The 18,235-nt window shown below is 39.1% G+C and overlaps 1 protein-coding gene across 3 annotated transcripts in view; it reads right to left on the bottom strand.

Annotated features, from left to right (window-relative positions):
• Positions 1-18,235, bottom strand: part of EPSTI1 (epithelial stromal interaction 1) — a 91,537-nt gene that overhangs the window by 16,795 nt on the left and 56,507 nt on the right. For 2 of the 3 annotated variants that reach the window (XM_041731358.1, XM_041731360.1), the window contains one exon: positions 11,351-11,434. The exons of the other annotated variant lie outside the window; for it this stretch is intronic. In XM_041731358.1, coding sequence (XP_041587292.1) covers positions 11,351-11,434 — 84 coding nt within the window. The remainder of the gene's footprint in view (positions 1-11,350; positions 11,435-18,235) is intronic. 3 annotated transcript variants of the gene reach the window in all.

Genomic DNA, 18,235 nt, shown 5'->3' on the forward strand with positions numbered 1-18,235 from the left:
AGGAAACCCATAAACAAGTGACACAATCAAATAAAAATCAGAAGAATGAGATAAAAATTTTTCTATCATACTGGAAAAAAAGTAGAAAAGACAACAGAAAATCAAGTGCAGTCAAGCACTTTGGTGGCATATCTAAATTAGTGAAAACAGATTCCGTTTTTGGAGGGTAATTCAGCAGAAGCATCAACATGTAAAATGTACACATCCTTTGCAGAACTGTTTACTTTTCTTAAAGATTTTATTTATTTATTCATGAGAGACACAGAGAGAGAGGCAGAGACACAGGCAGAGGGAGAAGCAGGCTCCTTGTAGGGAGCCTGCTGCAGGACTCAATCCCAGGAACTCAGGATCACGACTTGAGCCAAAGGCAGACGCTCAACCGCTGAACCACCCCAGCGTCCTTGCCAAACTGTTTAAAGATATACATATAAGGGATGGTCACAGTTGTATTACTGAAAAGTAAAAGTTCCAGAGAAAGTCTTAGTGCCCATTAATAAGGTCCTGGATGAAGAAGTTAAAGCATTTATACAATGGAATACTATGCAGGAGAAACAAAGAATAAGGTAGATGAGAGAGAAGGGGAGGCACCTATAGAGGGATCTCCAAGATACATTAAGTAATAAAAGATAGGTTCAGAGAACAAACTGATGGTTTCCAGAGGGGAGAGGGGCGAGGGCTTGGGCAAAATGAGTGAAAGCTTCCAGTAATGGAACGAACAGGTCACAGGACTAGAAGACAGAGCTTAAGGAGTACAGTTAATGATGTTGTGATAGTAAGTGATGTATTGGGACAGAGGGTAGCCACACTTGTGGTGAACCTAGCATAGGTATAAACTTGGTAATTCCCTAAGTTGTACACCTTAATGTAACATCGTGTGCCAAATACTAAAAAAAAAAAAAAATTTCCCATGGGACAAATAAATTAAATAGAGGGAAAAAATAAAGGTAGGTCCAGAGCAGTTTTCTTGGGACTATGCCATGTGAAAAGATGGATGCACATCCATTTCAACTTTTACGTACAGATGTGTATTATACTTAAAATAATTTTCTAAAAAAAACATACACCAAAATGTTGACTGTAATTATCACTGGGGAGAGAAGAAGCATGAAGGGAGAATAGGCAGGGGAAGAGGCACATCATACATGATTTTTGCTTTCTAACTTTTGACCCAGGTGCGTATTTCCCTCCCTCATGCCATCAGCTGAGGTTTACCTGCGTGGGAGACCACTTCTGGTGTTTTATATTCCCCTCTATTTGCACATCCTAATGAATACATGGTTTTGAATATGTAAAGACGTTAAAAAGCAGAATGCTACATTATGAGGCCAAGAACCGCAGGGAGGAAGAGAAGAGGACGGGAAGAGAGGACCACGCATCATCCTATGACAGAGCAAGGACAGGGAGAGGAGGAAACACAGAGCAGGAGGGAAGAACCCGGGGCAGCGCTGATGAGGCATCGCCATGCAAGGACATCACTCCAGATGGCAGAGGGGAGGCCCTGGCATCGCTGCGCTCAGGATGATTATTCTATATCTAGCAAAGCGTATTTACGAGGGAGAGGCTGGTTTTCCTTTGGTACCATGAAGGATAATTTCAACTAATTAATTTGTTCTGCTGAATTGACAGCCTTTGCAGATGCGCCCGCATGCCTTATGAGCACATCCTTGCTTCATTTACTGGTTTCTCATACAGAAGTGCAATATCCAGTTGGACAGATATGAGAAAGTTGTTCTTGTCCCAAGGACTGAGATTTGGACGTTAAGGAGATCAAAACACTTTAAGTGGGAGGAATAAGACCCACAGCACCTGAGAAACTATCGAGCCCGTCCCACTCAGCATGCATTTGGTAAGCACCGACTGTTTCCCGGACAGCTGGATGCATGCTGCAGGGACCGATGCAAATAGATACAGCTCCACCCTGAAGGAAACTGTAGTGTAACAAGGGGAAAAAACACTGCAAGACAAAGCACAAAGAAATAGACTGCTGAACACCAATTCAAGCAACAGGACACGGGCATACAAAGGAAGGGGTGCAGGCAAACAAGGAGCAAGTGTTGCTGGGTGTTGTTCAATAATATACGTAGGCCAGGAAGTCTCCAGAGGAAAGAGAGCTCGTCTTTCACTGCTTTCCATGTCTCCCTACATTCAGACAAAGCTCCACACAAAGAGGGCACTGAATAATAAGATAAATAAAATCTCACCTTGGAGATGCAAAGAGCAGAACCTGCAGTAAACATTGGCCAACGTGGGGTAGGTAAGTGTGGACAACTCAGCAAGCTGTGCCTCTGCCTTTGCTCACCCCTCCGGGAGGGTTGCTCTTGCCAGGGGACAGGCTGGGGAGCTGCAAGTAGTGCCAAAGATCCGTGCTGGGGCCCAAGCTAACAGTGAGAAGTAGAGGACTCACCATTCCTGCTAGAAGCTGTAGAAGTTGCTTCTGTGTGGTCCAATGGGCCAAAGGGTCAACCACACAGCAGTCAGGTGTGTGCAAGAGCGACACTGGGGAAACCCGCTGTGGCCAGAATGAAAGGGATGCCCCAGAGCAAGGCTGTGTGCAGTAACTGAAGAGTAAAATAGGGTCATTTTGAAGTCATGTCTGAATCCCAGGGAGGCGTGTTCCGGACATGGTTCAGCTTGACCACTTTATGTCAACATTTAAGTGCTGTCACCTGGCCAGGACAAACTTCCCCCAGGAGAGGATGTTGTCTCCACTCAAGGGGAAAAAGACAGTGGAAGCTGGAGAGCTGATGCCACGGATGTTAAAGAATCGCTTCTATTGAATGTTTTAAAATACAAGAGAGGAGCTTTATGGGGAGGGGATGGTTGAGAGAAGTCTTGGTTTGGGGGCTCCTCACCACAATGCCTTTGTCCAGAAGGACAAAGATGGCCTTCAATAAGGAGAAAAGTGGAAACCACGTCAACAAATTAAGAGGAGACAACCAAATCAAATGAAGTAAATATTAATGGGTAAAGCAGGGGAGTCAAAAAATAGCATTAATCCTGTGTATTCTCCTTGTACTAATTAGTGTTTTAGTTGTACCATTTTAATATAAAGAGAAATGGACTTCCAGCTATAAAAAACCATGGAATCACATAGCTCTCTGTCTCCCAGCCCAGAAATATTTCCTAATCAGCTTTCTTTTTTTGAAAAAATATTTCTCATAAAACGTACTTATTCATCATGGAAAGTGCAGAAAGTACAGAAACAATAAAGGAAGACACAGGAGTGCCTGGGGTGGCTCGGTCAGTTAAGCATCTGCCTTCCGCTCAGGTCATGATCTCAGGATCAAGCCCCACGTCTTCTCCCTGCTCAGCCCAGAGTCTGCTTCTCCCTCTCCCTCTGCTCCTCCCCCAACTCATGCTCGCTCGCTCTCTCCCTCTCTCTCAAATAAATAAAATATTTTCTTAAAAAAATAAAATAAAATAAAATAAAGGAGGACATATGATCACCCATAAAATCTCTCTACCCAGGTATAACATGTCCATATATTTTCCTTCATTTCTTGATTTATGCAAGATTATAACCTCTTATCAGTACCTCAGGTCACATTTGTAGGCTTATCACGTGCCAGGCATTAAGATAAACTGTCCACAAGCTTTCTCCCATTTGATCCTAGAAACAGTATCACAAGGCAAACAACTACCATACATAGTAAAGCTTAGAGGGATGAAGTAATCTGCACAAAGTACAATGAGAAGAGGCAGGTTTCAAAACTTGCCCGGAGTCTATTTTACAAAATGTATTTATTTTTCATTTATATATAGATGATCGTATCCCCATCTCTTTAAAACACAGTAGCAACTGCTACATGGTATTCCAAACTTCAAACTTCTCAAATCCTCTATCACTAAACAAGTGATTTCAAACCTTCCAGTAATATTTAAAAAAAAAAAAAAAAACAATGCTTAGGTATACACCCTGTGAACATCTCTCTGATCTCTGATGATTTCCGCAGAATAAACTTATACTTTTACATCTAATGCTTATACATTTAGGAAATTCTAATTTGAAGTCGTCAAAGAGCCCTTCTGTTCACCTCTTATGAGCAGCAGAACAAGGGAGTTTGAGGTATTTTTTAATAGCTAATTCTGTAGGCTCTCCTTGCCCCAGCAAACACACAAATTATTGTCTATATTTCTGTAAAGCTTCTTATTTAATCTTGTGATTATTCTCACGGTTGAAATGTAGAAATAGTTTTTCAAACCACCTCATTCCACTGAAAATTTTATTGGAATTGCACACACCTCACAAATTAATTTGGATAGAACTACAGTCATCACAATATTGAATTTTACCATCTCCACATTAATTCAAACTGACACGGATCATAGGAAAGTTTGGATGTTTTTTGGCTTATTTACTTTTTTTAATTGAGCAATGTCTTTACATAGCTGTTTTTTGATAAGGTCTTTTTATTCCATTATATTTTCTAATTGATGTTTGCTAATATTCGAGAAAGGTGTTGAGATTCCTGCATCTATTTTATAACCAATTCTTTTATTTAATTCCATTTGTTCTAATCTTTTTTCAGTTGATTCTCTTAGGTTGTACAGGCAAATTGCTCCCATCCAAAAATAATAACTACTTATTTTCAATAATTATAAAGCCTCCTTTTTTATTTTTGCTTCATCAAGTGGGCTAAAATAATTCCCAAACCTTGTTCCATGCTATATTAATAGTTTTCAATTAAAAAAGAAAGTTTTCCATCAAATAACTTTATGAAGCACTAGGTTAGAATTTCCAGGTCCAAATACTCGTTGGTAGTAGGGGTTGCAGATACCCCGATATTGTTCACTGCTCTAATATTTCACCTCTGAGTTAGTATTGGTTATTGGTTTGGTAGACTATATGTATGTTAAGACAATCTTTTAAATTTCTAGTTCACCTTAGTTGTTGTTATTGTTGCTTTTAAATTAGTAGTAGAGATTACAATTTATCAGTCCTTTTTATTGTAGCTAAAGAGGGGGGTCCAGTGGATTTTCTTTCATGACCTATCCTTCTGAGGGAAAAGATATAAAAAGTTATAATATATATTCAGTTACCCTGCTCTTCCTAGAATAAACCTTACTTTGCCTTGGTAAATTAGTTAAGAGAAAATATACCATTAACTAGAATTTTCTTTCAAAGTTAGCCTCTACAAGTTTCTATGTGTGTGTATTTTCTTTATCAGGCTGTGCCATCATGAGGACTACAGTTCAGTATTAATTCTAAATTACTTTTTCTTTTTCCTTGCTCTGAAACAACTTGTAAAGTTCTTCGTAAAGCATAAGAGAAAAAATTTGTTCCTTGAAAATTCCAATGAACTTGCCTGTGAAATTTCCCAAGGTTAGCTTGCTAGGGGAGAATAATTCTTAGAAAACTTTAGAAATCACTTGCATTTTCATTTGTCTTTGTGTGTTTTAACTCTGAATCATTTTAGAGTTTTATATTTCCCTGTAAAATCATTCACTTAATCCACATATCAATTATTAGCATAGCATTATCTATAGTAATATAAGCTTAATCTTTTCCAAATCTATGGTTCTGGCTCCTCATTTCTAATGTTGTGTATTTGCATTTTTACTAATCTCTTCTTGATTAGACTTGCCATAGATTTGTTCATTTTGTTGACCTTATCAAAAAACAAGCTGTTAGATTTTTATAACAGCTGCTTCTTCAAGTTGTTATTAATTTCCATTCTTATCTTAATTACTGCCTTCAGTATCCTTTATTGTTCTTGTTCTAAATTCTTAGACTGGATGCTTAATTCGTTTCTTTTTTAGTACTGATTGGATTTAAAAGTTATAATTTTTTTCTTTTCTGAGCACAACATCTCAGAATACAACTTTGCATGCATTCCCTATAAAATGCTATCATAATTTTTTATATATTCTATAATCCTTTTCTCTGTCACCCAATTATTTCAGTATTCTCTCTCTCCCTCTCTCTCTCTCTCTCTCTCTCTCTCTCTCTCTCTTTTGGCTTGTTTTTACTTTCCACATGACTATAAATTAATAAACATGCAAAATTGGGATCCCTGGGTGGTGCAGCAGTTTAGCGCCTGCCTTTGGCCCAGGGCGTGATCTTGGAGACCCAGGATCGAATCCCACGTTGGGCTCCCGGTGCATAGAGCCTGCTTCTCCCTCTGCCTATGTCTCTGCCTCTCTCTCTCTCTCTCTGTGTGACTATCATAAATAAACAAAAATTTAAAAAAATAATAATAAATAAACATGCAAAATCAGTAAGTGCAACTGGCCTGTTGGAAATCTGTTCCCGAGTGGTAGAAAAGAGACCGGATAAGTTACACAGGGAAGCAAATGTGCAGGGTAAACTGAGCTGAGTTATCTGTGCTTCTGAAAGAGCTCCAAAAGGGGATACTGAGGTAGTCATTAAGAGGATGAGTTGAAGGAGTGCACTGAAAACCCTTTCCCCTCCCAGACTTGACTACATAGCAGACAGCACTGACATGGGCCACTGTGTAGCCAGCGGATGGAAGAGGGGTATCCGGCTCAGAGAAGCAAGACAAGGTCCCAGGTACTACTGACTATAGGAGAAAAAGAGGCTACTACTCCCCGAATACAAGCTCCTAAATACTTCACTTGGCAGCATGCCCAAAGAAACAAAATGTCCAAGATGCCCAAGAATCATACACTTGAGAAAGAAAACAGTAGAGATTACAATTTATCAACCCCCCCCCCTTTTTTTTGTAGCTAAAGACATGGTCCAGTGGATTTTCTTTCATGACCTATCCCACTGTAGTGAAAAGACATAAAAAGTTATATAAAAACTTAAATGGAAAGGAAAAAATACAGTTAAAATAGTAGACAGAAAGCTTGAATGTCTGTATTATTCCCATCAACAAAGAGTTCAGAAAGAATATGGCGCTTACACAGCACAATGTTGGCAATCTTGGTAAATAAGTTCAATACGTGTGCCAGATAAGCAGAGTGGAAACTTATGAAATAAATCAGTGAGCAGGAAGATCTAATTAAAGATTTCTCCCAGAACGCAACGAAAAAGGCCAAACAAAAAGTATAAGGAAAACAATTAAGAAGTATAAGGAACAGATCTCAGATTCCCAAAATCCATTTGCTACATATCCCAGAAATAAAGAACAAAGACAACATAGGAGGAGAAACATAAAAGAATTAGAAATTTCCCTAAAGTCAAACATATGTTTTGAGATTCAACAGACCAAAGGTCATATAAGATTAAAAACAAAAACACTGAGGGTATCCCTGGGTGGCTCAGTGGTTTAATGTCTGCCTTTGGCCCAGGGCGTGATCCTGGAGTCCTGGGATCGACTCCCACATCAGGCTTCCTGCATGGAGCCTGCTTCTCCCTCTGCCTGTGTATCTGCGCCTCTCTCTCTCTGTCTCTCTCTCTCTCTCTCTCTCTCTCATGAATAAATAAATAAAATCTTAAAAAAAAAACTGAAATTTCTGATCACCAGGGAGGGGAGGGGAGAGGGTAAGAGAGGAGAGGAGAGAAAAGAGAAAAGGCAAATACATGGAACAGAAAAAATTCAGAAAGTAAAAAAATAGAGAAAATAAGAAAATATAGCTAAAAAAGCAAATCATATAACAAGAAGATGTGCAAATGCACTAGTAATCACAATAAATGAGAATATATTAAATCAAAACTGATCATGATACTGGGTTAAAGAAAAAACAGCCCCTTTTGTCACTAGAAATATAATTTAAAACCAAATGATACAGTGGGGTTAAAATTAAGTGATGGGGAGAAATTGCCATATAAATTCTAACAAAAAAGCCAAGAGAGAAAATACTAGAGTCATACAAAATAAAAAGGCAAAAAAAAAAATCAAGCTGAAAATCATTAAATGAGAAGACTATATATTTCATACTGATAAAACTCTGTACTAAAGACAGGGTTCCCTTAAGACTCACTGGTTGGAATGATTTCCATGTCCATAGCTGAACCAACCACAGCTGAGGAGAATGGAACTCCCAAGAGCAGTTAGATCCTTTGGGATCAGATCCCTGGGACTTAGATGTGCCTGCCTTCTCTGAAACATGGGCTATGACAGGGAGAATGTATATCTGAAGAAAAAAATCAGGGTTTTAGAAGACAGGTAGGCAATGGACAGTATTCAATACACCACCCTGAAATTATCACCACACACAATTTCCTTTCTTTGCAGCATTAATTACTACAAAGTGATTGATCACCATAAATTAAAAATGCAGTGTTTTATTTCTTTGTCTCCTTTTAGTTGTCTATCTCCTCCATTAAGAAGCAAACTTTGGGAGGTCAGGAACCTTGTCTATCCCATTCTTAATTGAAGCTCTAACATCTTGCAAAAGGCTCCAAATATAATAGGAGCTCAATATATGTTTGTCGATAGGATGGATGGATGGATGGATGGATGGATGGATGGATGGATGGATACCAAGATAGATTACTTGGAGAGAGATCCACCAGGGGAGTAAAAGGGGCAGGGGGTGGCTAGAAAGGGAAAACTTCGAAGAGATATTACACACTGTTACAGGGAGACAGGGATTGCAAAATGACCACTGAATTGAATGGTCAGAAGGAATTTTACCTTTGGAGAGGTTTTGGTACAAGCATTTCTAAATCTAAATCAGAACATAAGGAACAAAGGGCAAAACAGATAATAAAGTTGTGATTACGTTATGATTACCTTTGTCTTTCCTCCCCCCTCCTCAATATAAGCAAAAAAGATGGTATCTCTAAGAATAGCAGAATTAAGGAAGGGGTTATTTTATAAAGGCAAGAATGTATTTGTTCATTAAAAAAAAAATGTAGTCAAATGAGAAGAATATACTGAGCATATAGGAGAAAAAAGGGGATTATAAAGAAATTTCTGTGAGAGGAGGGAACTGAATTAAATGTAAAATATTGAAAGGTTAACATTAAGGAAGAACCTACTATGTCCAGAGACCAGAGTAATGAAAGAATGTGAAAGAGACACACAGAGCAAAATAAATGTGCAATCACCTTACCTTAACCTAGATTATCTGCTCATGAATCACTTCATAGTGAATTTTCACTAAATACTTGTTGAATGAATGAAATTAACAAACACATGAATAAATGTGATATTATATGTCTGGTTTCCTTTATCTTCTTGCCATAAACATGATCCGTATTTTCTTAAGCTAAATCATCCAAGTGATATGGAATGAGAGGCTCTACCAATGCCTTCGTGGACATGTAAACAACAGATTGAACAAAAAAGAAGGAAAATAAAAATAAGGTAAATAGCCTTCTCTATTCTACTGTTATTGAAAAACTCTTAATGATGGGATTATGTATATGCCAAAGGTAATCATTTTACTCAAAACTACAGTAAGTAAAGGGAAATAATTTATGCAAAAGAAAAATATGCTCAATCAATAACCAGAGAATATGTATATATCAATATTTGTCTAACTCTAGAAGAAAAACAAGATTAAGAAATAAAAAGCTTAATTTTCACTGTTTAAAATAACTGCTCAACCCGAAAATTAAATCCCAGATCTGATTTTCTAATCTGTTGAGCATTCTCTTTGTGAAATGTTCTACTTTTAATGGTTTTCACGTTCAAATATTCCACCAAACTTTATAAAGTACTATTTAAAATTCACTAGAAGTTATTTTTTACATAAATCACATCTTACGCTGACTTCACAACATTCTCCTCAGTATATAAGCACCTCAGGACTTGATATTAAGTTAAAAGGTCACAGAAACAGACTGACATTTACATGTCAATTGATAGGCATTACTGAAAGTACAACATGAGAATATACCAGACCTCACTTCTACATGTTAATTACTACAGAATCTTACTATAATATTAACTATTTCATTGTGAATTTCAATATGAGGCCTTTGTCAAAAAAAAAAAAAAAAGATTTGTTCAATAAAAAAACACCATGAAATAAAAATGTTTCTTAGGTTCTTCATTGTTTATATAGTGGCTTAATAACTAAATGTACAACTTATGTTATTTCTTTCAGTGATTTAATTATTTCCTTCTATGCACAAAGCAGTTCAATGACACAGTCATTTATACCATATGCTATTGGGAACGACAAAGGAGTAAGGATTTGACAATTATTGGAAGGAGGTAGCACTCAAAACGGTCAAATTATAGCAATGATGATTAGTACATACAGTCTATTTCATAAAGTGATTTTACACACAAGGGCTGTAATAAATTGTGTTGTACAGCAAAGATACAAGGAAATAATTTAAACCAAATCAAGGAAATCAAATAGGAGTTAGAATTCAAGTTAATTATATAATTGAAGATATGGATTGGAGAGAGATTCTGGAAGAAATGTCAGGATTTATCAACCACCAAAATGGCAAGGGGAGAAGTTGGAAAGTGAAAATGATGGGGAAGATAATGGTGTCCAACTAGCTAAATAATTTATCTTGCTTCTTCTCAAAGATCTGGAATGTAAAATCTTAAAAATAAAAAAAGGAGAGTGGGATGGGGGAGTGCCTGGGTGGCTTAGTCAGTTGAGCATCTGCCTTCAGCTCAGCTTATGATCTCGGGCCTGGGATCGAGCCCCATATTGGGCTCCCTGCTCAGTGGGGAGCCTGCTTCTCCCTCTGCCTCTGCCACTCCTCCTGCTTGTGATCTTTCTCTCTCTCTCAACCACATTCTCTCTTAAATAAACAAAATCTTTAAAACACACAACACACACACACACAAAGATTTGGAATGAGGTGGCAGCTTGGAGCTAACCACTGGTCTTCATTCTCATCCCATGCTGAGGAGCTTCTGGCCCCATCTGAGCATATGTATAAAACACAGGTATAACCATAAAGTTACAACATTGAACATTTTCAGTTATCATACCAGAAATTTTATATTCTAATGAGAATTACCCTTTAAGCGCTGTTCTTAGGAGGCTCTGCATTCATTTCATTGATTTGTATCTTCAAAACATTTGGAATACCTCACATATTTTAAAGATCTTTATTATATGTGTGTTTTAAGTGAATAAGCCAGTTTCATAAATATTTATGGCTATTTGTTATGCATTATAGTATTCCCTGGACACTACGTATAATTTCAGTTATCTTTAGTTTGAAAAATGGCAGTGACATGGATTTATTTTGTAGATCAGAAGTTCACAAGTGTTGTCATCTTCTCCATGAACTATTGGCCCACCGATAGCGATACACTATAGCCCTCCTATGAGCCGAAGTACCATGAAAGTTTTGACCAGGACTTTTGACCACACCCCACCATCCTCTTAACTCATTTTTTTTTAATTTTTAATGTTTTCTCATGATTTTCATGTATGTAAATCCTTCTGTTCAGAAAATCTTCAAAATTATCTAGTACTACAAGGAAATAATTAGCGGCGACCAGCAAGATCTTATGCGTACCTTCTGATGCTGTTCCTCCTTCATCTTATGCAATTTTTTATTTTCTTCCTCCTTTAGAGAATCCTTATAAGCCCGGCTTCTGGCCTATAAATATATAGGGGGAAAAAATCATAGGATAAAGCATCACCACAATATACTAGTCTGCCTACCATGGGACTGGTTCTATTTTTATTTTTTTTATTTATTTATTTTTTTTATGATAGTCACAGAGAGAGAGAGAGAGAGAGAGGCAAAGACACAGGCAGAGGGAGAAGCAGGCTCCATGCACCGGGAGCCCGACGTGGGATTCGATCCCGGGTCTCCAGGATTGCGCCCTGGGCCAAAGGCAGGCGCCAAACCGCTGCGCCACCCAGGGATCCCCATGGGACTGGTTCTAATAACTCAACCTCTGTACCAAGCATCCAGTAAGCTCTCCATACACACTTGCTTATTGAGTGATTAATGCATATGTCTGCAGATCTCCCTGGGGATATATAAAAACAAAGCTGGTATCAGCATAATCATCCAGCACATTTTAAAGGATGATCTAAACGTTTGTTTAATTAAGCTTAAAAAAATATCCCCTCAGAGATCATCAACATAGTTTATTTTTCTAGTGATAAGGATTTGAAAAACATATTTAATTTTCCTCTATTTCAAGTATATTCCCACTAACTAGCAGCAATTCTAACTAGACTCTGGTAAGGAAAGAGCATGGAGATTAAACTGGACTAAGAATAAGGCCAGCAGGGAGAAGGAAAATCTACAGTTTTTACCTCATTTACAAGAGTGCCAATACATTCAATTGCCAGGCATTTATTTCTACTACTTTATTAAACCCTTAAATTCTTTTTTTCATATAAATTTATTTTTTTAACTTTTTTTCTTTTTTTAGATTTTGTTTATTTATTCATGAGAGACACAGAGAGAGAAAGGCAGAGATAATAGGCAGAGGGAGAAGCAGGCTTCATGCAGGGAGCCCGATGTGGGACTCGATCCTGGGACTCCAGGATCATGCCCTGGGCCAAAGGCAGATGCTCAACCACTGAGCCACCCAGGCATCCCAAACCCTTGAATTCTATGAAGTAGATATCATCCTCCTTTTGTGAACAAGGAGATGGCCTTGGATATGTAAAATAACTTGAACTGGACCACGGGGCCAAAATGGACTTAAAACTTCAGGTTTAACAGATTCTGAAGCCCTGAGTCTGCCACTCTGCTCTCTGCCTGCAACGTGCCTCCCTTCAGCCCCTCCTAACTCCTTTGCTGCTCAGCTGAAATGCTGTCATATTCAACATATAGGGAGCTCAACTAATGCCTTACACATGTAGATTCAGGAAAGCGGGCCTTGCCTAGGAAAGATATTGCTCTCAAACCAAGCTATATTTCTCTGTAAATAAATAAATAAATAAATAAATTAATTAATTAATTAAAATAAATAAAATAAAATAAAAATAAAAATAAACCATATATACCCCAAGTCGCTGATCAGTTAATACCAGAGACAAGCAATGGAGACAGTGACTTTAGAAACATAGACATGCCTACTGCTCATTAATGGCATCCTATTAAATAACTTGTCAACTGGTGATGGATACCATAGAATTCCAGAGATGGATTTCTTTCTAAGTCTTTGCATCCCTAATCGGTACCTAAAGCTCATATTTATTTCTCAGAAGAAAAAGGCTGTTCAGGAGCTCAAGAGTCATTACCTCTGGCTGAATTAGAGCCTCAAGGGGCAGCCTTAGGAGAACCAGCACGCACAGCAGGATGCCCTTCAGTCCCACTGACCCGCAGGGACTGCATTTCACACACCAGCATAGTGACCATGCATTCTGGAATTTATGAGATTCCACGTATTTGTCTGTTCATTTGTCATACACTTTCTCTGCTCACAGTGATTTGTGGCCCACCCTCTGTAAGGCAGAGAGGGCAACCTGATAAGCTAATACGTAGGAAATGCCATTGTTCTCATAAAACTACCAGCAGCATCATGGCAGCTCACTACATATTTCAGGCCTAGTTCTTTGGACTAATAACCCATAAAGCTTATGAAGGCTGGTTCCCCCCCACACACACGCCTTTTTCCTTACTATAATTTTTCTCAAGCACTTCTAAATTCATTCCCCCATTTCTGTCACTATAAAAACCCACATTCCATCAAATAATAAGCACTTGCCAGGAAAGGAGAAAGGCTTTCGGAATGATATCATCTACAGCACCACTAATTAGAATAATGGAACTCCAGATGTGTTCAGAAAGCCCTCACATATTCAAACCCTGCTTCGTTAAACAGGCAAAAATATCCTAGGATTTTTCTCTTATCTAAATCCTAAACACAAGAGGACTGTGACAAGACATCGAAGGTGGAGAGTGGTTCTCTAATGACCCCTTCTTTTTACATTAGAGAAGGCTAGTCCTTATCACAACTATCCCATATAAGACCTGAAAGATGGAAATGGACCAGGGGCACACATCTTCTACTCAGGAGGTTAAAAGGAGTAATAAAATATTTAGTTAAAGCAGATAAGATGATTGAGTGAGAAACCTAAATTCTATTTGTATAACTTCCTTTTAAACTTAACCATTTTATTGGTCTTTTATCAGAATATGGGTCCTAGTTTTTGACTCAGAAAAAAAAATACAGTGATTAGACTGTAACGTAAGTAGAATTTAAAAGGCTACAGAGACTGGGAAGTCGCATGGCTCCTCAACTATGAAGAATTTGGAGTTGCTTGTCATCCTAATGCTTGCTTACCCAGCTGTGATTCCCAGGGAGCACAGGAAGTTTCTGTTCAAAAGTAATAGGGGAAAAACTTTTGGTCACTATTTCTCTTAGTTCTAAACCCCAGCAATTTCTGTCGATTGTATTCACATGATTTTTCGATCACTAAATATTAATTTAATATAGCACTACTAAATTTTTGTTACTCAACTAAAATATATGTTTTTACTCACCCTGCCCCAAAAGGTATGCTTATAATATATTTGTTCAATAAATAATATTTAAACCTCTATGTGCAAGCACTCTATATGACATGATCTCAGACCTCAAGTGCCTCGTAGCCTAGTGTGGAAGTCAGACAAGAAGACTGATGACCACAGTATTATGGGTATTATGATGGGTATTATGACAGAAGAAGCTAAAAGAGGACACTTTATTAAACTGGATAAAGAACACCTGCTCAAAATGAGTTGACACTAAGTTGTGTTCTAAAGGTGAGTACACGTCAGCCTTAGCAGGAGGAAGGGCACTGTGTGAACAATTGAAAAACAGCATTCATTAGTTAGGGCTGCCATAACAAAGTGTCACAGTCTGGGTGGCTTAAACACAGAAATGTATTGTCTCAGAGTGCTAGAGACTAGAAGTTCAAAAATCAAGGTATCTGTAATGTTGGTTCCTTCCGAGATCTGTGAGGGAAGGATCTAGGCCTCTCTCCTCAGCTTCTAGATGGCCATCTTCTCCTCACATCATCTTCTTTGTACACATGCCTGTCTCTGTGCCCAGATTTCCCCTTTTTATAAGGACACGTCTCCTGTTAGATTACAGCCATCTCTAATGCCCTCATTTTATCTTGATTATCTCTATAAAGACCTAATCACAAGTACAGTCACATTCTGAAGTACAGAGGGTTGGGACTCCAACAAATGAACTCTGGGGTGGGCGGGGAGACCACAGTTCATCCTTCTCTCAAAAATTACCCTAAACAGAAGAGAAAATGAATTGAAAAATGAATTGAACTCTACATTCAGAAACCAAGATACATCTGTATTCCCAGACAAAAATCTAGAAAGACGAAGTAGATGAAGAATCAGAGCCAAACAAAAGACATGCTGGCAGGGATGGAGGATACCCACAAGACGCCGATTTTCTGCAGAGAGCAACACCAGGACCCAAGAAATAGATGCAACAGCTGCTGAGGAAGACAGATGAAAGATAGGAAAGTGCCTATGCCTGTTCTCATCCTGTAAATTCAGGCACTAACTCTCCCAACCCTGACAGTAAATCAGAAATGTATTCTCTGGATAAATGAAACCAGGCACACCTAGCACAGAAGGTTATGGTGGTCAAACCCTGGGTTGAGAATGAAAGGATTGTGTAAAATCCTGCATGCTGAGTAGGGAGCCTCTGGGCCCCCTTCTTTGAAGTTTTCCTCTGCTCCCTGCACCGGGTCCTCTGAGAGCTAGAAGGTGATATTTTATCCATGAAACAAGAATAGGCCGCTGTTTTTAAAAAGCAACAGAGAAGAAAGAAGCTCTGGGAAAATAAAAATATCTTCCCTCCCCTCACAAAAAGGCAGCCAGTAAAATATTTAGAAGATAGATAAGAAAATCTGTTGAGATAATAGAAAAAAAACCCATGTGTACACACACATACACACACACACACACACACACACACACACACGTCTCTGCCCTGGTTCCTGGCATAGACCTCATAAAACTTTTGTGATTTCCTAAGTGATAAGAGCATTAGGAGCACCTCTTGGTTTGATATTTGCCTTGACCCCATCCCTTGCACACAAGGCTCCTAAAACCATATAAATTCCTAAGTGGTGAGAGCATTAGGAGCATCTTTTGTTCTAATGAGGCCTACTGGATGGGCTCCTGGATGGGAACTGGTCACCAGAAAGACCAAACTATAATTAGAATTTGGAATTTCCAGACCCAACCCTCCAATCCTCCAAAGAGGGGAGAGGAGCTGGATATGGAGTTAATTATTAGATAAGCCTATGTGAGGAAGGAATTCCAGGTGGGTGAACACATCCACACTGGGAGGGTGACCATAGCCCAACTCACAGGGACAGAAGCACCTGCACTCAGGACACTCCCAGACCTCACTCTATGTATCTCTTCATCTGGCTGTTCATCTGTATCCTTTATCGTATCTTTTAATAAATTGGTAAACATAAGTACGTGTTTCCCTGAGTTCTGTGAACCATTCTAGCAAATTAAGGGAACCCAGGAAGGGGGTCATGGGAATACCCAATTTTTACCCATGTTGAGCAGAAGTTGTGGTAACCTAGGGGCCTACTTTTCGCAATTTGGCGTCTGAAGGGGAGGGCAGTTTGGGGGGACTGAGTCCTTAACCTGTGAGAACCTCCAGGTAGATGGTGTCCAAACCGAGTTAAACTATAGGACCCCCAGCTGATGTCACAGAAACACTTGATGTGAGGGAAGTGCCCACACATCTGTCATCAGAAGTGTGCGTGTGGCAGTAACATGACAGCAAGGGAGACACTCAGGAGGGAGGGGAAGGACTGAGGATTTGTCTAACCCAATATGCCAAGAAGTAGGGAAAAAAAATGTCAAAGATAAATTAAAGGAGAAAAATATTTTTTTCAAAAAGAAGATAAATCCAGGAGGCCTAGGATTTCAATAATAAGAATTCCTTAGAGAAAATGAAGGGAAATAAATCAAAGAAATAACACAAGAAAATCACCTAGAACTAGAAACGAATTTCCAGACTGAAAATGAATATAAATGACCCGCCTACAAGGGCACATCATTATGAATTTAGAGAATACCAGAAAAAAAAGGGGGGGGGAGATATTAAATTTCCCGGTGAAGCAGGGTAAAACCCTTATACATAAGGACTGAAATTCAAATGGCCTTGGCTTTCTCAGGAACTAATACTCAAAGTAGAATAGCACTGCCCTCAGAATTCTGAAGGAAAATTATTTCCAATTTGGACTACTTACCAGAAAATTACAAGCTAAGTGTGAGGGCCGAATAAGGATAGTTTCAGACATGCAATGACCTGAGCATGCATCTTCTCTTGGGAAGCCACCAAATAATATGCTCCATCAAAACAAAGAAATAAAACAAGAGAATAGAAGATATGAGACCCAGAAATCAGGGGACCCAACATAGGAAAGCAAATAAGAGCAATTCCCCCGATGACTTTAAAACACTGATTCTCATCCTAAGCTGCACATTAGAATTACTCGGGGAGCTTTAAAAGCCCTGAAGCCCAGGCAACAATACAGCAGGATCTCTGGGTGGGGGTGACCCAAGCCACCCTCTCCTACCCCCAACCCCCACCCCCACCCCCATAGATGAGGTTGAGAGCCGTTCTATGAAAGGAAGGTCCCACAACCAGCCCAGGTTAAGGCAGAAGGCTGATAGAGGGCTGTTGCCAGGAGGGAAAGAAACCCCAAATGGGGTTTCTATAAGTTATCTGACAGGCACAAAATGGAAAACTGTGTGGAAATTTGCATCAGAGGCACTTGGTAAACCAGTCACAAAATCTGAAGGAAGGCAGTGGAAGGTTCAGAGGAAACTATGCAAGTGTTCAAAACAAAATATTGGAGAAGTTGTAAGGGAAAGCCAATGTAAAGTATACTAACTGGCATGGCAGTGAGAAAAAGAAATTTGTGTCATCATAGGAAGAGAATGCCTGGAATACTGAATAGTCATATTAGGAGGATGGAAGGGAAGGAATAAATTAACAAAACTCTAAACTTGATTAGTCAAGCAGTAGCAATATACACATTAAGAGATAAGACGAATCCAAATAACAAAGAAACAGCTAGGGGAGTGCGGTGGGGTGAATAAAATGGCCCTCCAAAGACATCTAGGTCCCCAAGCCTGCAAGCTGTGAAGGTCACCTTATATGGCAAGAGGGACTTTGCAGAAATTGAGGATTCTGAGATAGAAGAGGATCCTGGATGATCCGAGTAAGTGCAATGTAATCACAAGGATCCTTATGGGCAGAAGGCAAGAAAGTCAAAGGGAAATGATGTGAGGAAGAAAGCAGAGGTTGGAGGCAGCCACATGCTGAGGAGCCAGAGTGCTGACAGCTGAAGGGAAGCTAGAAGAGGCGAGGAATGGATTCCCCCCAGGGCCTCCAGGAGAAGCCAGCCTTGCTGACGCCCTGATTGTAGCCCCTTCATACTCATTGCT

Source organism: Vulpes lagopus, chromosome 16 (genome assembly GCF_018345385.1).
Source record: "Vulpes lagopus strain Blue_001 chromosome 16, ASM1834538v1, whole genome shotgun sequence".
In the NCBI taxonomy this organism is placed as follows: domain Eukaryota; kingdom Metazoa; phylum Chordata; class Mammalia; order Carnivora; family Canidae; genus Vulpes; species Vulpes lagopus.